Raw genomic sequence first — 24,164 nt, 5'->3', positions numbered from 1 at the left:
TGGGATACGCCAGCCTGGGCTTTTTTTTTTTATTTTCATTGACGTTCACTGGCTGTGGATGCTATTTGGCAGATGGCAAATTAAACCAATGACAGCTGTGCACCTCTGCAACATCTGTCAGATATAAAGAAACAAGCATCACATCTATGTTGTCAAACTACACGAGTTCCTCCTACAGACATTAGTATCTCTTAATGTGTCCCTCCCGAGTAAACAACACTCAACTGCCTCATTTGAGCGGAGGAGGAGGTCAAAAAGACAGAAACACTGCGCTTATGAAAGACTTAACAGGCCATTCTCACACACACACACACACACACACACACACACACGACACTATAAACAACCAAAATGCTAAATATACAGACACCCTGTTTTATAAGGACTCACATAGACGTAACCAACAACGCCTCTTCTTCTACGGCAGCATGCACAAATGCTAAAATGCAGCGACTTCATGCTTGAAATCAGTCGACTAACTGCATTTTCTGCTCATTATTGTCCTCACCAGGGTTTCCTGTAATTGATAACTGTGTTGGACTGAAGAAAGAGACAGAAACTAACCTCTGGTCATTATATAGGTGAAGATGTAAATAACAGAGATATCTTTAAAGACGATTTAAAGAATATTTTCACATATGCATGAGTCTCATTTAACCACACATTTGCAGTATATTGATGGTTTTTCTTATAATTTATCTGTATCTTTGAGGGGCAGAGAGTCATCAAACTGACACCTCTGATCATACAAAACACCTCCAAAGAGAGCCCAGGCCTGTTGTCAACACAGATGACAAATGTGCTCAACGCTGCCACTCAGCCTTCACACTCAGGTATGAAAACTACTAAACTATTTAAAGGGCTCCTCTGATTTTGAATGCAGCAGATCACTAAGCACATGCAAGTTGAATGTTACGGCACGACTCGGCCCACGGGCCACTTCAGGAACAAATATCTATCCAGGCACAAACACATCTACTCAGACATTCAGCTTAATTACATAAAACAGACTTTTGAGAGACGAGCGCTTTAAAGAGGCCCTGCTCTGCAACAGATTCTCAGTCCCAACTCGTCACATATGGATGCTTGGTCAAGACCCCTTGGCGTCGCTTTTTAACGCCTTGGGTCCCAGTTTAGCATTGGAGGAAAACATCATGGTCTGAGTTCAAATACAATGTTACTTATCTCACTTAACTTACATGAGTTAAGTGAAGTGATGTGCGTCAAATGTAGCTAAATAAAAATATTCAATGCAGACTTTATGATTCACACGGGAAACGAACAACGGCCTCTTGGGTGAAAGTCCAGTTTCTGGCCCTCCCATCCACACCAACCCCTCAGACTATTCTGTTAAATATCCTACACCTTCCTTCAGCGTTGAACTATGACACTAAGGGCACTCCAGTGCGTTACAAACTGACGGCAGCGGGTCTTGACCATGTGTCCATATGTGACGACGTGGTAGAGTAGTTGTGCTCCGAGGTAATACTTTGTCTGACTTGTTTTAGCCTGCAACTAATGATTATTTCCATCATCAAAAAATCCAAAATCCAAAAGTTTACAGCTGCAAATGCTGTTTTGTGTATTTGAGAACCAGTTACTTTTTGATATTTCTGCTCGTTAAACGCTTTAATTTATCATTTTAGCCACTTGGAGGCAGCATTATTATTTGAATTATTAAAGGAGACCTAATATAATGCATTTCCAGTCCTATATTGCAGTTTTGTGACTCCGGTATGGCTCAACTCTCTTATACAGGGACTTCATGCAGGTCCTCATTTCAGCCTCTGACTGAACCAAGCTGTAGATGCTCCTGTGTCTTTAAGGTCCTTCCCCTAAAAGTCCACTGTCTTCTGATTGGCCAAGACCCTGAACCAGGCTGTTGTGTGAGAAAGAAACCATATCCGGTCTTGTTTGGCGCTTTCTTTTTTAGAAAAACCAGACAAGCTTAATTTTCCTTTGCAACTAAAAAAGCACTTTCTTGGCAACATATTTAACAACTTCAAAAGACCAGCGTGTCGTCCTGCGCTGAGTAGTATAAAAGTCCTGATAGGAAAGTCTTGCCACTTGGAAGTCATCTTGGTAACGCCTCCAGAAGGTTTTTTTAGACTAACAAGATCAGGCCCCGATCTAAATGAATGGGGAACCAAAACAAAAGAGCTGAACTCAGACGCTCACTTAAAGCCGATCATTTCACTTACATCCTCGTCATTTGTTATTACTTTCTGTCAACTGAATAATTGATTAATTAACTAATAATTTCACCACAAGACATGGTTACCATTTAAATAAAAGTAATAACCAGATTTGGTTTGATATGTACAGCTATACTCTCAACCCAGTACCAATTATCACTTAACACAGATTACTTGCACTTCAGGTAAAGTATGATCCTCGTTTTTTCCAAACTTCAAATCAAGAAAAACTATTTTTAATAACATCTGTGGTCCTACAATGCTGTTACACATCTAATGTAAGCGACCATCTAAGAGGCATTCCCGAGCAAAGCAGGAAGCCAATGAGGTGATCCCATCCGTGGCATTACGCTGGAATTAGGGTCACCCGAGAGTGTCACTGAAAATCAAAGGGCAAACATCAGCCAGCAATTTTAAAGCATCGGATCTCCCCTTTGAAGATATTTGCTGTGATGTTTATCCTGCTGGCAATCTAGCCATAGGGATAAACACCCATTCAGCTGGAAAGACAAATTTTAAAACCATCATCTGTGCAGTCTTCTTCTGTGGTGTCCTTATTTTCTGACTCAGACCTTCATGTGAACTCTGCAAGCCGCTATCTGATAACTGTAACACTTTGGTTACTCGTTCACTTAACCTGGCTGCTTAGAAAAAGCCTGTCCGGGTATTTAGACCGTCACAGTCACGGGGCTATTTCTCCCTTCTGGATAAAACTGTTAAATATACTGTGTGTAGCTGTGTGTTCTTTACATTTGTGAGGAAAATCCTTGTGTTGCATTTGCAATTTGCCAGTTAGTGCCACAGTTTATAAAGATAAAGCACTAAAACACACTGACTTTTGTAAATACAGTTGGAAATAAGGCCCAGTAGGAAGTTAGCTAGCGTTACCTAACTAACATAACATTAGAAACAATCCACAGCCGACATTTTTCTGGATTTGTTTCAGGTTTTGGAAAGAGAAAAAATCGTACTTCTCCTTTCAACCTCTCTGGGTAGCAACTGTAATTATTACAAGTGACCCACGAACAGCTTTGGCCATATCTCGGGAAAATACAACTCCTTTTGCATTAGTGTCAATAGAGCGCAGCCACGAAAGTGGCGGACCTCAGTTAGAGCGAGTCCTATACTGCGCTGTGATTGGCCAGGTGCGTATTCAGGGCGTGGCTTAGCGAAGGGTCAATTGACTGTAAGTTAGAAACTTTATATATTTGTGCTTAATGAGTGCAAGTGAGTCCGATTTCGTCCACAGACATGCAGATTAGCTGATTTGAAAGCTCTACTTTGGCCACAGATGCATGAATGTGTGAGTTGGGATAAAGCAGCAACCTCAGGGTCTAAAAAGTGAAGCCAGGGAAGATTGGTGGTTCGATCTCCGGTTCTCCCAAGTCAGCATGTCAAAGTGGACAACTGAACCCCAAATTGCTGAGTGTGAATGGTAAGTTTTTATCTGTTGAGCACCTTGATTGGTGGTGTATGTGTGTGTAAATGGGGTGTGTAGCGTAGTTATCTTTGAGAGGTTAGAAGACTACAAAGTCTAATTTGATCAATAACCAAATGGCTTCAAAACTAATGAGTCTCCCATCAGCCTCAGCTGTACTTTAGTTTAGTGTTTAGTGCTAATTAGCAAATGTGAATCAATTGAAACACTCTTGTTTTGTAACTATGTGATAAGAAGGAAGAACTAAGAAAGAGAAAGCAACAAATCACATCGTATTTGTTTAACACAGGAGGAACCGAGAGTCTCAGATACACCAAAGGAGGAGCAAGTCACGGAGAGAGATGTGGCCGAAATGTTTCTCCAGAAAGTGTACAGTAATTGACATCAGTTCCCCAAGAAACACAAACAACCCAAAGAGAGGAAATCATAATAATGTGCTGCACCACATGGGTATTTACCTCAAACGAGAGTTTCTGGTCGGACAAGGACGTGAGTTATACTCCTACTAAATTAATTATCTTTGTCTTACAGGAGTAAAAAAGACTAAAATACAGTCCCTGCAGTTAGAAAACGACTGCTCAGGAAATTAATAATGATGTTTAATTTAGCAGGAAATGGAAGAAAGTGGTTTGCACATGAATTAAAAAATCCGTTTGGGAAGCAGTGATGCCCTGTGAGTCTGCCATTAATCACAGTCTGATTCAACAAACATTCTCCTCTTGCTCTTAACACTAGTGTTAAAAACACGATGGAAGATCAACTGATTTTTTCACCACCGCAGCAGAACAACGTGAAACACCACACTGGCATATTCATTTTTAATAAGGTTTTTATAGCTAAAGTGTTAGCAAACAATTTACTATTTACACATCCAGCAGAAACTAAGAAACACTAGCTTTGTTTGGGAGACGTGTTTCTGGCAACGCAACAAATATTATTATAATTTTCACTTTCCTTTTAGCTTGAAGTTACAGAGGGACGCCCCTGCTCTGACGGCATATTGTAGCTCGTTCCACCATCGTGGTGTCACAGATGAGAACAGGGACTGAGATTGCTTTGTGTGAAGGGATGGCAGAGCCAGGCGGCGTTCGTTGGAGGAGCGGAGCGGCCAAGAAGGAACGTAAGCTTTTAAGTATTATGGAGTTTAGGTAGATGGGTGCAGACCCAGTAGTCACTCTGTATGCAGCTTTAGGGACTGAGGTTAACTGAGTAGTGGAGTGACATGAGTCCTTTTAGGGCTGATCAAAAACCAGCTGCTCTGCTGCGTTCTGAACCATCTGTAGGGGTTTCACTGCACAAGCTAGAAGACCAGCTAGGAGAGCATTGCAGCAGTCAAGGCGAGAAATAACCACGGCATGTACCAGAATCATTATCAGAGCTTATTAGCTGAAAACAGTTGGGTGCTGCTGCTGGACATGACGCTGATGAGAGCTGTGACACTGAACCAAAACAGTGAGTTCAAAGATGCTAAAAAGCTGCTGCACAATCAACTGCTAATTCTCCGTGGCCTATGTGGCAGTTTTGCGTGGTGCTAGAAAAAAGATCAACGGGTCAGTAAAAAATTTGATGACATCCTGTACGACCACATTTCATTTGGTAATCTGATGAACAGCTGTTAAGATCTTGCTCCGGACCAAAGTGTCCGATAGATGAGAAGAACAAAATCTCTATCATCCCGCTTTTATCAAAGCAAAGGCTTGGCTGCATGGGCTGCTTCAGTATAAATGGACTGAAACACAGATTAGTACGCTCAGCGTCCAGTTAGAACTGATTTTGGAAGACATCTAGATGCCCAGGTTGAATCCAAGCTAATATATAATATATAACATGCAGTTAGGACCTGCTTTAAATTCAAATATAATCCTGCAACTCATCAAATCAGTGCTCACTGTGTAGTTCAGTGTGTGCAGACTCACTTTTGTTCCTCAGAATCAGGAAATAAGAGAGCAGTAACCTAAAATAACATCGCACGGTGTTAATTTGTGTGCAAAAGCTCAAGAAAAGAGTCTATTTACTTGTCATGACTTCCATAATAGAGCCATCAGTCCTCAGTTAGAGCTGTCACTCCCCTCTAAGTGTTAAAGTAGTCCCCCACGTCCATTACATAACAACTGATTTAACTCTCTGTGATTGCCCTTAGCTGTTGCACCTGCTTGAAAAGAGAAAAAAAAGAGCATATTCCCAGGAAATTAAACAGAGATGAGTGAGAAAGCCAAAGAGAGAGAGAGAGAGCCTGTGCTAATGCAGGAATACTGAAATAGCTCCAGGGTCGTGTGTATTGGAGTGACGTCAGGCTGCAGCAAAGGAGAAGCTGTGATTATGTAATGATAGATTAATCATCTGGTGGGAAATAATCTGAGATTAGCATCAGGCCACCCGAGGAGAGAGGGGAGGGGGGTAGTGTGCAGAGGAAGAAAGAGGAGGAGGAGAGGCTGAAGAAGGAAAAGGAGATGCAGGTTAGCGAAAGAGATTGACACAGAGTGAGAGAGGAGAGCGATCGGATTATTCACTATTAAACATCATTCAACACCAAAAGGTACACTGCTCTCAAAAAGGTTTATAGTTTGTCTTATGATCCATATCTTTTGCAAACAAGTTATTAGTTTATTCGAACAAGAGCAATATCTTAAATACACACAAAATATTATCTTGCGTTAAGAAGATTGGTATCTTGTGCATAAAAAAGTCTTGTACACAATAAGATCCATACAAGTTGCTATCTTGTGAGAACCAGATCCATATCTTGTGTGCATACGGTAATTATTGTGCGAGTGCTTAGCACTTCTTCTGTTTCAAAATATAGCTCCATATCTTACGTGCACAAGTTTTAACATCTTGTATGGCCACGATAAGAACTTTTGTGTACAAGAGATGGATGTTGTCAATACAAGATAAGCTTTGTTGTGCACACAACACAATAGCTTGCTCCTACAAAATAAAGTAAATATCATCCTTCAGGACTTCGAGAGCTCTGCAAAAAGGTCTGTACGTAACATTCTGCATTCAAACCTGGGCCCTATTTTCACATATGTTGGTGTTGAATTGACCAGTAGGTGCAAAAGGTTTTGGAATCTGCGCAGTAGATGTTCAGCCAGTAGCCCAAAAAACTCCAGCACACAGACAGTACTTATGCTCCAAATGCTGCTCACATCGCTCACATTGTTCAAGTCGTGGGTGAAAAGAAGCCTGTAGACTGGCTTCTGTTTCAAACCAGGTGTCGCACCATATTCTTTGGCTGCAGGGGGCGCCGTTGCATGAATGTAACTTCATATAAATGGTTATTGCTATTAAAGGACAACTTCATTATTTTTGGGCCCTATTTTCACACATCTTAGTGTTAAAATGACTAGTAGGTAAAAAAGTTCTGAATCCTTGTGGTAGATGTTTCAGCCGGCAGCTGGACCGGTGTTCTGACGAGATATGCTACCTTGTTGAAAAATGCTACCATAGCGCAAATCAATAGCAGAGTCGCCCTGCACACATTGAAAAATGCTACCGTATGTGTTCCCTTTTCCAAACCACGTAAAGATACAATTCTCTAAGTATTATGACGTCTTCTGTTTTTTGAACATCATTTCAGGGGTAGCGTATTCTGATAGACTGCCACTGTCTCGACGGCATGCCCAACAGCAAGGTTGCACAGATTTATGGGCGTGGAAACAAACCATGCTTGTGGGTCATACGCATGCGCAGAACCGCTAAGTAGCACATCTCGATAGGTAGCATAAATCGACAGAACACCGTCTGCAGTTTCCTCCGGAGCAACTTCGTCAGTCAAAATAACGTCCACAAAAAGTGCTTATTTTTGCCACCAGGTGTCTGACAACATCATGGAAGGATCCCTATGAGGGACACTTTGTGACCCCCTTTGATTTAAACAGCAAACTGAGGTCTCACTCAAGGGCAGTTCTTCGCTCTCATGAGAGGAGAGTTGTTGGAGGAGGACAACGGTGGAAACGAGGGAGAGGAGTTTGTTGTGTATGTAGAGGAGCTGCTAGCAAGACTTTATTTCCTAACGTTACTCCAACCCAACAAACTCCTCTCACCAGCTCTGACTCACGTTTCCACAATAGTCAACAGAATTGTTCTTGAGCGAGACTTTAGTTTCCTGTTAAAAACAAAGGGTGTCACCGGGACTCCCTCGTAGGGATCATTATTAGATCTTTATTATTATAATCCTACATTGAACAGCTCATCCAGAGTTTACACAGAGGCTTCACACTGACTCATGCAAGGATACATGCATGACAACACAGCAGATCCACCACACACATAGGACCACACATATGCGACAGTGCAGAGTGCATTGCAAACTGTACACAGACACTGAAGAGGAGAAACAGAGGTGCACCGGTAACGTCAGTCTTGTCCGAGTCACTGCAGATTCAGCGTCCAAGTATTTACTTCAGGAAATGAAACCGTGCAGAGACTCACTACTTAAATTAGCTTAGCGTTGGCACAGGGACATATTTTTGGGGTGAAAAATGTCTGCAGTGGAGTGATGCAAAGTGCCAGCTGTGCCAAACTGAGGTGTCTGAGGGTGGCGAGGCGGTAACAGCCCTCTGAAAACAGCCAGTCAGAGAGAAGTTACCATCAACCTTCAAAATAAAAGCCTAAAATATCCACATTTGTTCCCTTTTGTTAAAGATCAAAGTTAAAAAGTGTCTTTCCTTAAGTTTGATTTTGTGTTTTATACCGTTTGTTTTAACATACTATAAAATTACAGGATGTTTGTGACTTTTGTGATATCGTTCCCGCTTCGCTTATTTTGTTTTTTAGTCTCAGATATGTTTATTTGATGATGGTTAAATAAGTGTTGATACACAGTTTGTAAACAGGATGTCCTGGCGAGATTATATAACATCATTACATGTATTTTAACTTATTATCTAGTACTAAAAGTGTTGTCTGACTTGTCTATCTCTGGCCATATTGTTGTTTTGTGAAGTTATAATCTTTACTATTATTGATAATAGTATTATTATTTTTGTTGTTGTACTGTTTTAAAACTACAACACATATTACCTACATTGTGCAAACATTTAATGTTTTGCAACAGACTATTTCTACAAAGATGTTGAGCTAAATACAAATTAATACTCTGTACTCCAGTTCTTCAGCAAAGTCTATTTTTATCAGGGTTTCTATATTACCCTTAAAAAAGCTACCGTTTCTGGGATCCACAAAATATATATATCACATAAATATCACATTACCTGGCAATCATAAGACAAAAGTATCGATGCATCTCTGAGATATAACATGAAAGAGCAACAGAAAATGACACGCTGTGCCTTTAAGGCCCAAAAGAATCTCTTGAAATATTAAAGCGAACACTACAGCACTTGACAAAGTCAAATGGTAGTGCATCTGCCTTTGAACAAAATATTTAAGGAATAATAAAAGTAGTTCTGAGCGGAAAAGGCATCCGAACACAAAAAGGGCAGCCAAGGATATAAAAGAGGAAATGAGGCAAGCTAGCTTACCTTGACATCAGCCTTCTTGTTGAGGAGACTCTTGGCTGCTGCAGAGAGGCAGAACGACACACCCTCAGATGGAAGAGTACACATCATACACCTTCAGATGCCACAGCTCTCTAAATCTGCTCACACAAACACAGCTGCAGACGCACGGTGATGCATGCATGCATGGGCTGAAAATTCACCTGCTCATCAAAACGCTGGAAATCTCACAAAAAAAGAACATGCAGACCTCCAACAGACAGTGACAACGCTTGTCTCTCCACATGTCCTCCCCTTCTCCACCCTTAAGGACACTGGACAGAATTCATCCCTCCCTCTAAAAAACAACCCCGCCCTCCCTCCGGTAAAAAGACATTAAAAAAAAACACTGAATAAACTCACACTCACACACAAACACACACACAAAAAATCTCCATCCAACTGGCACCTCCTAACCCTGATCCTCTGCCCAGAGCATTAGATAAGCAGAGGGCATCAGGCATGAAGGGGGGGAAAAAAGTCAAACTAATTCTCCATATAATCCAAATACACTCACACACAGACAGCGGCGGGATTAGGAGTGAAAGCAAGTGGAATGGAGATGCAGGTATGTGATAATGGGTTTGTTAATCTCAAGAGTAGGCTGGATTAGTTGGAATTACTATAGAGTTCATTGATGGTCAGGAATCGTAAGCGACACTTTGGTGTAGCAGAGCAGGAGCAAAAATAAACACCCAGAAGCCGGAAAAGCAAGCGTTCTGGTGATGAGAATGCTGTTCATTAACGATAAAGGAGGAAGAAACAGTCCTGCTGACTTTGACTCTTCATCAGGGAAACACTGAAGCTCAGAGTTGCAGAGCGATCCTCAACTGGAAAGCTACACTGCCCTGTCTGCTAGCACATCTGACATCTAAGCCACTGCATACACACCAAACTGAATGCAATTTGTCCCCTAATTCCCCAGAGGGCACGTGACCGTATGTGTTGCACAAGAGAGAAGCTCTAACCCATGGCAGGCAAAGATATCTGAACAGTAATACTCTTACCTTGGCAAACATTTCAGAAGCATTAGAGAGAGGGGGGAAAAAAGATTTAGGGGGAGAGATTAAAACAAGCTGAGGGATATTTGGGAGTGTGTGATGTTGTGACTCCAGGGGATTTCCATTTAATCACGTCCGTCCCGAGTTCAGTGACGGGAACGGATGTAAAGAGAGGAGAGGTCAGAGATGTGAAAAAAATAATATAAAACCAGAGAGAAGATGTTAAAGTGTGAGTACCAGTACAACTGAGATCAGTTTACCTTGCTCCACAAGGCCGGCGGTGGTTCCAGCCACAGCGCTGACGGAGGCGGGGGCTGTGGTCTGCCGACCCACTGAAACACAGAAATGACATGGTGAGGAAGATACTTCAGGCTGGTGGAGTAGTAACTTTACTCATAAAGGATTAGGCTGGCAATAATTTATATATTACTGTGTATCGTCAACAAATCTCATTAAAAAACACTAAAACCAAAAATGTGTAAGTGAGAATACTTTCTCACTTCCTGTCTGTGGCTCTCAGCTCCGAGCAGAAGTTGTAAAAACAGCTCACAAATATAGAGCAAAACGTTTTTCTTAAAACATTACAAAACTGTGGTTTTTAACAAACGTGACTCAGAAAGGAGGAAATAGTGTATTTGTTGGGTACTATTTTCAGCAGCGGATTAATCTACATTGCTTGCTCTAGTTGTGTGATCAGGGTAATGACGGAACTTGTTAGTTAAGATAATAATAATAATAATAATAATAGTCTTTGCGACCACTCAAAGCGCTTTTACACTCCATGTCATTCACCATTCACACATATTCATACACTGGTGGAACAGCCACCAGGGGCAGTTTGGGGTTCAGTATCTTTCCCTAGGTCACTTCGACATGCAGCCTGGAGGAGGCAGGGATTGATCTTACGATTAACAGGCAACCCGCTCTACCTCCTGAGCCGCTATATATTTATTTATTTGTTTATTTAAATAGCATTTTTCTAAATCTATGTTACAAAGCGCACATAAAACTCAGAAAACAGATAAAACAAGAAAAACAATACAGTTAAAAGAAAAGAAAAATAAAGTCAACTTAAATCAGGAGAGGCTCTCCTATAAAAGTTTTAAAAAGGGACTTAATCCAGATTTCCCCAGACAGGCTGATCCAGAGCCTCGGGGCCCTGACTGCAAACTGTCCCCTTTAGTTTTCAGTCGAGACTCTGGAACAGACAGCAGACCTCTGCCCGAGGATTTTAAGGTACGTGCTGGTGTGTATGGGACTAAAAGGTTAAATATATAGCAAGGTGAGAGGCCATGAAGAGCTTTAAATAGTGATAAGTAACATTTTAAAGTCTATTCTGAAACATACCGGAAGCCACAGTGTAAAGAGGCCTAAACAGGAGTGATGTGCTCACGTTTCTTTGTTCTGGTTAAAAGCCTGGCAGCTGAGTTCTGGACTCAAGCTCAAGCTAGTAAAAAGGATGTTGCATTAATCCAGGCATGATGAGATGATAGCATGTAAAATGGTCTCAATGTCTTTTTTTCAAGATGGTATAAACACGATTGCCCACAAGCCTTGTGGTGTGCTGCTCAAAATTTAAATTACTGCCGAACCAGACGCCAAGATTTTTAGCAACAGGCTTGATGTGAAATGTCACCCAGGCCGCTCACTGATGTGTTTTTAATGGTTTTTCAACAACAATGGAGCTCAATGGCACAGAGGAAGAAACTACATCAGGCTGTGATACACACACAGAGTACTTGTTTGTAGGATCATTATAAAGAAGTAAAACCTCTTTGAAAAATGCTGCATTGCATGAGAGAGAAATCTGACAAAAGACAGATATTTATAACATAAAACAGATGCCTCTTTTACACAGTGATTAGTGGTTTGAATGTGTATTTATAGAGGAAGACCAACATCTTTTCCAAACAGGCCTAGTTGTTCTGTAAAGAAAATGTGAAATGAATCCACATTTGAAGCTAATAAAAGCACAAATATGGAAGTAGGTAACTTTTTAGCTTACCAGCTTAAACATCTCAGAATCAGAAACAGCTTTATAGCCAAGTAGTTGTTTTAAACTAAAGAAAATTCCTCGTATGTATACAATTTGCTTTGGTGACCAGGTGTGTAACAATAGACATAAGCCTATATAAATATTAAATTATTTTTAACAAAGCCTCACTTCCCACCCCCCTCTTTCACTCCCTTTATACTACTGTAAATGTTTGCACATGTAAATACGACGGAAAATTTTTTGCACTGCACAAACTGCCATAATGCACATATTCCTTATTATTCATTTTTATTTTTAGATTTTGTCAGTTTTGTATTTGTATATTTGTACAAATCCTCTCCCGCTTTTAATGTGATCAGACAACAGAAATATAACAGTAATGCACATTGTTGTCTGATTCTGATTCCAATCTGAAATTGACAAAATATTTTACTATTGGCATTTAATTATTTACATGTGCAAACAAAGTCAGATATGTTGTGGAAACATTATTAGTGTTTTTTGAAAGAGGAGGCAGGTTTGGCGTGGTTTGTTTGGGGCCAAACGAAAGAGTCTGAAACAGTTTGGTTTCAGCTTATCTGTTTGCTGGGATACTTCTTCTACTTCTACTACTGCTACTACTTCTCTTTACTCTATTACATTTATTTGACAACATCAGAGTTACTTTGCACAAAATTTAGACTAATAAATTATGATAAAGTAACCCAGCAATACATAAAGTAGATCAAATTAGCTCCACCGTTATTAGCTGCCACATTAGAAATTGAACACTTTAATGCAGTATCACCAGAATGGAAGTCAGGCTGATTTAAGAATCAGGCAAACGAGATATCCTGGACGAGATGATGGCTAAGACGGCACAAAAACCAAGCTGCATTTCCCGCTTACTGTAAAACTGACGCCCATCAACCTGCTGTCTGTTCGTGCGTGTGTGTATGTGTGTGTGCGAGTGTGAAGAGATGGCAGAAGACAGATGGCATGTCATCCTGCCCTCTCCTCTCCCGCTCAGAGCGCTGACTTGTTCCCTTGACTCTTGTCTTTTCAGCGAGCTGCACTCACCAGAGAAGTTCCTGGAGACGAGCATGGTGGTCAAAATGGCCCCCTGCGGAGAAGAAGGAAAAGAGACGGGTGAAAAGGGTGAAAGAGCCTCTTTCAGAACCCGTGTTCAAATGTTTATTTTGTACTATAACATCAATAGTGCTCAATATTCCCCCCCCCTGATAAACATAATACAACATAAAACAGAGGTGTGGACGCGAGTCACGTGACTTGGACTTCACAAATATGATGACTTTAGACTCGACTTGACAAAATCAAAAAAGACTAGCAACTCGACTTTCACTTTAACACCTATAACTCTTGACTTCACTTTGACTTCCCCTATAATATAAATGATGATATAAAAGAAACTGAGCGCAGCGCATCAACACTTGCTATAGCTCATGAAATTATACGACATTTGTTGTGTGAAACTGTGCTGCCTTTTTTCTGTACAGGTTAACATTTTATTAAATAACGTTTATTTCATTTTTAACTTAATGAAGAGCACAATATGACATGTTTACTTGAGCGTTGGTCCCACCTCTGATTACACATACATGAAAAGGTATTAAAGGAGACCTATTAAACTGCTTTCCCAGTCCTATATTGTGGTTCTGTGACTCCTGTATGGCAGTTTTGCATGATTCAAAGTTAAAAAAATATTTTATTTTCTTATACTGACTCATTCATGTAGGCCTTCATTTCAGCCTCTGTCTGAAACAAGCTGTAGACGCTCCTGTCTCTTTAAGGCCCATCTCTCAAAGCCCACTGTCTTCTGATTGGACAAGACCTGAAGCTACCAGGCTGTTGTTGTCGCTGGGCAGAAAAGGTAGAAAAGGTAGACTGAGTGTTGCCGTTTGTGTGGGAGCAAATGACCATATATGGAAATATGTAGAACGGAGCAGTTGGTAGAAAAAGCCGTTCAAAAGATTTTTTCAAAAGAGGAAATCTGAGGTTTTTGCTCACAGTGATTTCTTATAAATGCTTTAACCTCGTTTTTTGAAGCTTTTAACATGAACATCCAAAATTATAACACTGTAGATTAGTCATAAAATGTGGAAAAGCATAATACGTCTCCTTTAAATATGCCTGTCCAAAATGGGGCCAGTTTTTGAAAAGACCAAACAGTGTGACTGGTTGGGTCTCGACCGCACCTGATACAGGTTGGGTCCAAACCAGCTTCCTCGCTCTTTCAGATCCCTTTACTTAAATCTGATGGCAATTTCACATGTCGGTCTTACGTCTGAAACATCACCCTGATCGAGCCTGTAACCTTTCTGTATCGCTAACGTGAGATTAACACAAAGGCAGCAGCAGAAGGTGAAACATGCATGTGTCTCGTACCGCCTTTAAAGATCACTGTAATAAATGTATTATCTCCATCTTTACCTCTGATCGCATTAGCCCTTTAAAAATGATTTCCCCTTGCAGTGCGACCGGGGCAGAAGAACCCTTCATACAACCATATATAACTCCATCTTTCATTCATGCCAACAGCATGGATGGGTGAATGAATATCCAGCAAAACGCTTGGCATACTGTAAAACTTTGATTAAGAGCCTGGGCTTTTATTTGCAGAAATTACTGAATTGACCCTGCCTATTTTTGGGACAGGCCTTTAATTCATGTTGCTCAAAACTGAAATAGGCTACTATGAAACTGTTTATTTATTTCAAACATTTATTTTGTAGGTAGCAACGTAATAAAAACAAACACAGGGGAGACCGGGTGTGGTTGTAGCATGGGGAGAGTTGTAACAACACCAATTCCACCAATTAGAAATACGTAAGATAGGATGTATGCGATCATATCAGTATCTTCCTACTTCCTCCCCGATCAGACAGTTTGCTTGTCAAAGCTGGAAACAGTTACATTCAGAATATATAGAGAAAAAAATGATTTTTAAGGTGAGAAAGTAAATTTGACCACTATATTTTGTGTAGTATCGATACTATTGCAGATAAAATTGTATGACTGATATCAGAATAAAATGTAGTTTCTTAGGCAACATGTGAATCGTTTTTACCCTGAATACCCAAGAATATACACACATTGACACACACATACAGATGTTTGTTTTAGTTAGATCTAAGGATGTAGAAAGATTTTCTTTTATTAGGTACATTGTAGTAGAGTTTATTAAGTATGCTGTTAAGGAAGTTTGTTCTAGTAGACAAATCTACACACACACACACACACACACACACATGCAAGTCAATTAGCCATACCAACCTAGTTGATATGGTCTGGCATCCATTTTTGCTTCTTTTGTCTTATTGTTAACAACTTACCCCAGCATGTGTTACAATCTACCCCGGTAGTGGGGTAGCAGCGGAACACCATGGATTCGACATCAGCTCACGAGGTCTGTGATATTCTTGTAGAGGATTGAATGGGGGCCATTTGTAGTGAACAAGTGTGGGTACTTTTTATAAAAATTTGAGAACTCTAGCAAAAAAAATTCAGCGAGTTATAGTTGCTGAAGCAAAAAGTGTTACAACTATGCCCGGTCTCCCCTACCCAACAACACGGTGCAGGATGAGAGACGTGTAGCAGAATTTCCCTCGAGATAAATAAAGTATCTATCTATCTCTCAGAAGTTTGCAGACAGAGAGCAACGGACTTCACATGACAGGATTCAAAACTTGGATAAATTTTTATGAAAAGCTGTTCGGTGAACCCTTACAGACTAAAGGAATATAAATAATCAAGGAACAAACACATTCGGGCTTAACGAGCGCTTCAAAGGTAACGGGAGTCGGCACCTTTTTTTTCTTTTCATCTCTTGTACCATGCAGGTTACACCAGTAAATTAGAGTTACACTTTGTGGCTTGTTGTTTCCTTTAAATGAACTGAACTCTTGAATTGTGGAGAACCCAACCGATCTAACGATGTGCAGCATGTCCATACTGACATATTGATCACAAGTTTAAACAATATTTGTATTAACAATCTAAGCAGCTTAGAAGCAGCTGAAGCGGGCGACCCGGCGGGATTTAAGAGGTTTTATACATCCAAATAACTTCTATAAAAATCAGACCAGGCGCTTATTCAAGGTCTGCATTTATTTGTCAAAATGGGTTCCCGCACCAGGCCAGTAAATGAGGCAGGCGGCTATTAATTGAAGTTTCACAGTAGGTTAAAGAATGTGAGCTGACACAAATTAAATCAGAGTCCGAACTTAATGTCCTGTCATTCAACGCTTGTGCACCGGCAGATTAATGAAACAAGCAGCAGAATTTGCTCTCTAATAACTTTAAATGATGAAACTGATGAGAAAACGAATCCGTGGATTCACTACGACTGGCGGTGGAGAGCATCCCTCGCACTCACGGTGGTCGTTTAGTCTTCAACGACAAAATTAGTGAAGCAGCCTGAGAGACAACAGTCCTCTTCCCTGCTATTATAACTGCTCTCTCTCTCTCTCTCTCTCTTTAGTGTTATTGTCATGACTGTTAAAGTTACATTATCACAAAAGCTAAATTACAAAGAGAGAATCACAAGATGACTCTCTGAGATCTCTCTCTCCCCCCTTTCTGTCGCGCATGAGGTGCCAAACATCGCACGAGCTTTCTGTAAACGTGCCATCATGACTGAATGAAGCTGTAAGGGAACATGAATGTAAAAGTGAGCTATGTCTGAATGACAAGAAGCCATCGCTTTAACACATAGAAGAAGCCAGCAATGTTACATATTCCATGTCTGAAAGGGGGTTTTAAACGGGAGAAGAGGAGAGGGAAATCTGGGGTAAAGATGAGACCTTGCAGCGTGAGATACGAGAAGGGATGGATAAAGATGCAGATACTGCGGAGGAGCTCATTTTCTTTCTTTGAATCAGAGACAACATGAAGCGTTTTCACACCTTGAGTTTCCTCCTGGCGTTAAACTTCTTCAGGCACTCGACTGTCTCCTGTCTGTGCATCATAGAGGCCACTGTTGAGCGTTGCTGTGGGGAGACAGAGAAAGAGATGCTGAAAATAAAACACTGGAGGAGCAGCGCTGACAGTGACAGGTTTATGTGGGCAGGAGCTGTCGGAGATACTCGCTTCGCTGGAAACGTGTTGATTCTGAGGATCTTTAAGTGACGACCACACTGGAGCAAGATGCATTCATCTTGGCTTTACAGTGTCCTGACAATCATCAGCCTTATATGTATCATGATTCTGTTTTATACAGTATATGGAAATACTCCATTTTAAGTAAAATACCTGCAATGAAAATGTTACTTAAAGTAAAAATACGGAACTATTATTAAAATGAACGAGGTAGCTTTATTTGTCATTTTACAACCCATGGTTCATGTTTAAATAACATTTTACTGTTATTGTATATTACTGTACTAGTTTGTCAAGGTGCAGCTAGTTTAAACTATTTTATATACTGTTGGGTTTAATGTAACACCTAACAATCATTTTTTTTTGTCAATCGGCGACTCTTCTGTTTGCAAAAAGAAGTCCTGCTCCATTAGAAATGATGGTAAAATGTTTCTACTTGTCAGCTGATTTATTCCCTCAGTAAACACTTTCCTGATGAGTTTATGGTCTCAGTCGCTAGTTTCAAGTCTTCTTCAACACAGCATGATGTTCATTTAGTAAATTATGGTCCCATTTAGAGGAAAATAGACCATAAAGCAGAGTATGCTTCAGGGCGGCATTATCTATGATTGACAAGTTGTTACTATAGCGACTTGTCAATCAGGCTAGAGTGACTCGTACCCTCCGCACTGTGTAAATTTAACCAGCGCCGCTGAAAAAGTGTATTAGGAGTCGGCTGTTCACTTTCTCTGGTGAGAACATTTAGTTTTAAGCCTGTTGTTCACTAGCCAAAATGATCAGCCCTGTTAAAATGACAGTTAACCTGAATTACAGATGCACCTAACTAAGCAAGCTAGCTAGGGCCACACCAGGCCGTTAGCGCCAGCGTCTCGTCCAAATGTTGTCACTTCCGGGCACTTCCTGATTGCAAAAAATCAACATGGCGGCGCCCTAGCGGCCAAAGTCGAGGCTTCAGAACGGCATGTGACGTCACAATGACTCCGCCCACTTCTTATATACAGTCTATTGTTGGGGCAGGGGGTATCAGATCTTAGAGCGCCACCTAAACTAAAGCTGGCGTATATATGAAGACCTGCTGTAGGAATGAAAATCTTTTTTGGAAAATGTGCGTGGCCTTTTAATCAACTTTGGCTGTTAAATAAATGTCAGAAAAAGTGTCTTTATTTGAAATAATTCCACTTTCCCCCATTTTTATATGCCACAAACCGTCTCAGATAAACTAATTCTCACTTTAAAAGCACATATATCACAGCTTCCTGGGTGTGCTTGTAAGCTTGTGATCCTGATATTTTTTGTGGATGAAGAGCACACAGAGGTGCTTATCCCAGAGAGAGGTTGCTCTTTTGCAGTCCTGTGGGACAAATCGCTCCAGATAAGCTGGCCCAGTATCTGCACACATCAGAGATTGCATGTTTGGAAACAGATGGTGCTGATATTTGGCAGCTTTGGACAGATGTTCACAAACTTGCTGTCAGAGGAATTACAAATTACAAATTGTTGGAGTATCACACAGTGGCAATGAAATATTGATTCCCGTCCAGTAACAGGGTGCTGGATTTGTATATATGTGTACTTACGCAGACCCATGGGTGCTTCAGCGCCTCCTGGGCAGTGATTCTCTTGGCCGGGTTGATCGTCAGCATCTGGTTGATCAGATTTTTAGCCTCCGGGGTCACCGTGTCCCACTCTGGGGAGGGAAACTAAAGCGCACACACACCCACGCATGCTCACGTACATATTAAACATACCAGCAACATAATGTCTGAAATAAAGTGGGCAGAACAGATATAACAGTGACAGAGGCGGGCTCACATCGTACGCCCCGGCTTTGATCTGCTGGTAAAGTTTGTGCTGGTCCTCGTCCCAGAACGGAGGGTATCCAACCAAGAGGATGTAGAGGATCACACCTACACACAAAAACACAACCTTTGTCGGAGTGACAAGACGGAGAGAGAGGAGGCGGCGGTGAGAAATACGCAGACAAAGAGCTTACCACATGCCCAGATGTCTACAGGTTTACCATACGCCTCCTTCCTCAGCACCTCTGGAGACAAGTAGCCGGGGGTCCCTGCAAAGCCTGCACACAGCAGATAAACACACATCAGGGTCCAGCTTCTCGTAAGCAACGTGTGTTTTGTAAGTATGTTTTAACACGAGAAAGTTCATTTAGTCAAGTACTGTACAAATTTGAGTTTCTTGTACTTTACATGAGTATTTTCTTTTCGAGCCACATTCTGCTTCTACAGAACAACATCTCAGAGGGAAATAATGTACTTTTTACTTCACTACTGTAATTTAATACAATAACTATGCAATAAAATCTACCGTTGTGTCGCACATAATGTCCAGTTTTTGATGGCATTGTGGGAAATGTGTAAAATGGATTATATGCAAATCACTAAGGTCATAGTTAAAGGTGCTGTTCTACTGGAATACATTATATTAAGAGGCGTTTCGAATGTTCTGTCCTCCCTCTTAACAAACACAAGGGTTTCAGAATAGAAACAGTTCTGAACAGTTCTGTGCAACACCACCACCACTAACAATGACCTCGACGCTAAAACACATAATTCAATTAACACCTCTATGACAGGGTCGATAAAACCTGAACATTACAGACATCAGAGAAGTCGACTCTGTTTCTATTAAGATGAAGTGGACATGGTCCATTCATGCTGCATTCTGATTGGTTGGTTTGTAGCTGTAGTTTGTAGCAGCAGTCACATTGGGAGGATTTTGTCCTACATTTCTGACAGAATTTTGATGCTGGCTGTCTTCAGTTGTCAAAAGTCCAAACCGGACGTTGCTTCTGTCTCACTTTGGTCCGGGAAAGCGCAAAATCACAATGCGAGGCTTCGATCGCTCCGGTTCTTGAGCCGTGTTTGAGGGAAAACATGGAGTAACAGGTCTGCTTAGAAGGATGCACACGACTTCAATTGATCAGCAATATATGCCGGAGCTGGCCTGTGAGTTCAATATCTTAATTTTGATCTATCCCAAGGTTTGAGTGTTTATATAAAAGGAATAGTCCCTGAAGGTCGTGGTTTTTGAGGCAGCAAATACAGAGTGATTTTAGAATCACAGCACTTTAAGTGCATTTTGAAAACAGTCTAATTTAAAGCCAACGCTTTTAGCTTTCCGCAGCCTCTTTATATTAGATCTTCATAATGACTCTGGGTCAAAGTAAGTATAACAAAGTTGTTTCATGTTCTTAGCTGGATATTAGTTGTTGCTGTTCAGCTATTCTAAAAATCCAGTAGTCACTATCCTTTTTAGATCCCTGAGAATATATACATACTAGAATAAAAAAAAAAAAAGCATAGATATAGAAACTAAAAACAAAAAGTTCAACAAAAGTGTCCTTCTGATGATATAAAAGTCTAATATTAGAGGAAGACGGGGGGGGGGAAATCCCTTCTTGTTTGCTCAACTCAAGGCCACACGACAAAAAAGGATAAAATTACAGCATGGATGAACAGTCCTGTGGAAGCCTCAATACTTTTCCTCATCAAAGACATGGTTTGCAGTCTACAGCGTGACAGCTCTGCTGCACATCACGGCTGACAGGCAGCAGAACCCTTTATGATCAAGAGGAGGAAGAGAAGGAGGATGATGGCAACAGATGGACGGGTTTTATTACAGATTTCCTTTAAAGAAAATACTGGACTCGCTAAGATTCTCTTAGTCTACCATATGCAGGTAGTGGTAGAAGGCGATATACAGGGGATGCCACCCCCCTTGTTAGATAAATTACCAATATGAGTTAACCCGCTGCCTCCCATCATATATTCGTCCAGTATGCCTGACTCACTGACCTTTTATCTGAATGAGGTGTGTGCAAATACGACTCTATGGCCTCGACCACGGCTCTGAAGCATCAGCAGCTAACTGTGTATTGATAAATCCATGCCGCTGTCCGTGGTGCTGAACTACCAGACAGATTTCTGATTGCTCCTTTTTCTCTCAGTCCCGCCCTGTCAGCTTCGTCTTGGGTCTATAATATCCTCTGAACTACAGAATATACTATAAATACTAAATTCTACACTATATTATATATATTATACATACTCTATAGAGCAGAGGTTTTCAAAGTGGGAGGCGGGCCTCCCTAAGGGGGCTCCAAACTGATTCAGGGGAAGCTCAGTGAACGGAATAGAAAAAATATTACAGTAGCTATAAAGTAAGGAGAAAAAAATTTGATTAGCATAGAGCCTCAATGTGTGTGATTTTGTTAAAGAGTCAGAAACGAATAAATGCCTTCAGGCAGACCTTTGTTCTCTCTCTGGTGTAGTCCTAAGTTGTGTCAAACATCATTTTTAGGCTATATTGGCTCAGTTTTTGACTGTCTACAGGGTCAGTTAATATATTCATGATCCTATACGCATCGAGGAACTGAGTAAAACTAAAATAACGGGATGTGAGGGGGCAGCTTTTTCCAAGTCGACTTTGAAAACTCCTGCCATAGAGTACTCAGCAGTGTCATCTTCATGATCAAAGTGACAACCGTGTGGTTGTGGGGTGCTCTCATTGGGCCATCCCCCCAAATCTCTGACCGGGTAGCGGGTATTTGTTAACCTACGATTAGTTAAAGTACAGAAATAATTAGGATGGATTTCAAAACAGAGATGTGTTTCATGATCATGTTTTACTCTTGCCTTTGGTGTCAGTGCCTTTTTCTTGAGTCTTAAGCCAGACAGACGTTAGATCTGGAGATTTGCAGTACAATGCCTGCTGCAGCTGCTGGTGTGAATCATATTGTTAACTGGCCTGATAAAAAGCTCAATTGTGCTGCACTTTTTGTCGATCTTTCCAAGACTTAGAATACCACTGATCACAACATCTTGAGCACTTACTTGGTCAAAATATAAATTATCATAAAGTTAACCAGCTGGGGACCAATTGCCGTCATCACATTTGGACCCACAAAAGAGAGACAGCTAACACTAGCAAAAGTCCCTCTCTTTTCTATAATGTAAGACAAACACAACAGTGAGTGTGGAGGAGCGGCCGATGACTCAGCAGGTGTTGAAATAACATGAACAAGAGCAGCTAGTTGGAATCAGTTCTGGAAACATTGAAAAGCCAGAGAAGGAGTTTTCAACTAACGTTAGCTTACCTAGCTTGCTAGCAACAATTATTATTTCAGCTAGCAGAATTGACAGTTGTTGGCTAGCAGCAAAAAGCTGCTTTTGTCTCCCTTTGTCTGAAATCATGGAAACATTATTTTAAAAAATCCAAATTACACAGCTACAGCCAGAAGTGTCATTTACACTGGGGACACTGGGGGCCACTTTTTGAATTGGCTGATTTTGTCCCCATCACTTTTTAAAAGCATTTGTTAAAAATGTTCTTAAAAAAAGAAAGAAATGTTAAATAACAAATGAAATTGCTTTGAAAATTTTTATTTGCATATTAAAAAAATGCAATGCTATTTAAATCTAGAAGAAACATATGCGCATTGTCCAAGAAAGTAACTTAAGCAACCAAAAAAAGCTGCTGAATCCTGCATTATATTCCATTATATTTTTATATTTTGAATTGTCACCTGCCATCTGAATTTTGAGTTTCCCTTCATATAAATAAAGACATTTAGACTATAAATTGGAGCAGAAAATGTCTCCAGAATGCAGGAAATTAAGAGTTTAATGCTCAAAACCTTCAGGGGGAGGACCCACTGACCCCCCCCCCCCACTCATATATTTCAGCATCAAATATTTAATCTAAATAGTGCTGAAAACCTACTTGTCTTGTTCTCGTGCATCGTCACGTCTCATGACCCAAATGTACAATCACACCCTTAATCTGAGCCCTTCTGTCCCCACCATTCAACACAAAGTGACGCCCTTGCCTACAGCACTGTAAACTGCGCATGCGCAGTGCTGAAATGGAAAGCTCAACAGGCATAGTTAAATAATGGGGGTGGGGCTTAGTGAATGGTCACATGTCTTTTTGTGATGTTATATTTATATAATTTGTTCTCGGCCTCAGTGAGACGTCCTGAATAAAGTAACCAACAAACCTAGTCCATGTGTGCACACTGCAGATGTGTGTGTTGTGGGTGTAACATACCAAACCAAGCCTGCTGTTCTCCTTGAACCTCAATAGCCAGTCCAAAGTCAGCCAGCTTCACGGCTGCGTTCTTACACTTGCTGGCCAGCAACAGGTTCTCTGGCTGCATGTATAACACAAACACCAAACACGTCATCACGTTACATTTCTTAAACACATCTCTCAATCTGTGACGATGTTAACATCCTCAGTGTGCCAGAAAAGAGCAGCAAGCTAAAGAAGCTTGCTGCTCTTTTCTAATGTTTTCATTTAGTGGACTTGGTGGAAAAAGTTGCCATTTAAGCAGAAAGTTCTGGAAAATTACTAAAAATGTGAGTCACATTTAAAACCCTGGTTCTTGGCAACAAACTGAATTATTATAAAATGCTACATTGTTTATTCATGTGTGATGAATACCAAATAAATATTAAAAGTTAAATATTCTATTAAATGAAATACGTAAACAGCTGTTATTTGTATTTCCAAATAGCCTAAGCCTTGTTGCCAAAAATTGGGTCTTTGTCTGTTTGTGGTCGTTTTGTGTCGCTTTGTGGTCGTTTTGTGAGTTTGTAGTAGTTTTGCCGGTATGTCTTTGTAGTTGTTTTGTCTCTGTGTGGTAGTTTTGTGTCTCTGGTCTTTTTTTGTCTCCCATGTGGTCATTTTGTGTCTCTTTGTGGTTGGTTATTGTGTCTTTGTAGTTGTTTTGTGTCTCTTTGTGGTCATTTTGTGTCTATTTGTAGTGGTTTGCACCTCTTTGTGTTTCTTTTTTGGTCGTTTTGGGTCTCTTTGTAGTCATTTTGTCTCTGTGTGGGCGTTTTGGGTCTCTTTCTCATCATTTTGTGTCTATTTGTAATGGTTTTGTCTCTTTGTAGTTGTTTTGTTTCCTTG

General features: G+C 40.7%; 1 protein-coding gene across 5 annotated transcripts in view; it reads right to left on the bottom strand.

Annotated features, from left to right (window-relative positions):
- The window catches only part of LOC123981407 (calcium/calmodulin-dependent protein kinase type II subunit beta), a 61,652-nt gene that overhangs the window by 13,594 nt on the left and 23,894 nt on the right, over window positions 1-24,164 (bottom strand). For all 5 annotated transcript variants that reach the window (XM_046066208.1, XM_046066211.1, XM_046066207.1 and 2 more), the window contains 8 exons: window positions 23,298-23,400; window positions 19,222-19,305; window positions 19,041-19,135; window positions 18,806-18,928; window positions 17,036-17,119; window positions 13,191-13,233; window positions 10,396-10,467; window positions 9,120-9,157 (listed from right to left, as the gene is read on the bottom strand). In XM_046066208.1, coding sequence (XP_045922164.1) covers window positions 9,120-9,157; window positions 10,396-10,467; window positions 13,191-13,233; window positions 17,036-17,119; window positions 18,806-18,928; window positions 19,041-19,135; window positions 19,222-19,305; window positions 23,298-23,400 — 642 coding nt within the window. The remainder of the gene's footprint in view (window positions 1-9,119; window positions 9,158-10,395; window positions 10,468-13,190; window positions 13,234-17,035; window positions 17,120-18,805; window positions 18,929-19,040; window positions 19,136-19,221; window positions 19,306-23,297; window positions 23,401-24,164) is intronic.

The sequence above is a fragment of the Micropterus dolomieu genome, linkage group LG13, assembly GCF_021292245.1.
Source record: "Micropterus dolomieu isolate WLL.071019.BEF.003 ecotype Adirondacks linkage group LG13, ASM2129224v1, whole genome shotgun sequence".
In the NCBI taxonomy this organism is placed as follows: Eukaryota; Metazoa; Chordata; class Actinopteri; order Centrarchiformes; family Centrarchidae; genus Micropterus; species Micropterus dolomieu.
Note: the sequence above shows the minus strand (reverse complement) of the source record. Positions and strands in the feature narration are given on the sequence as shown.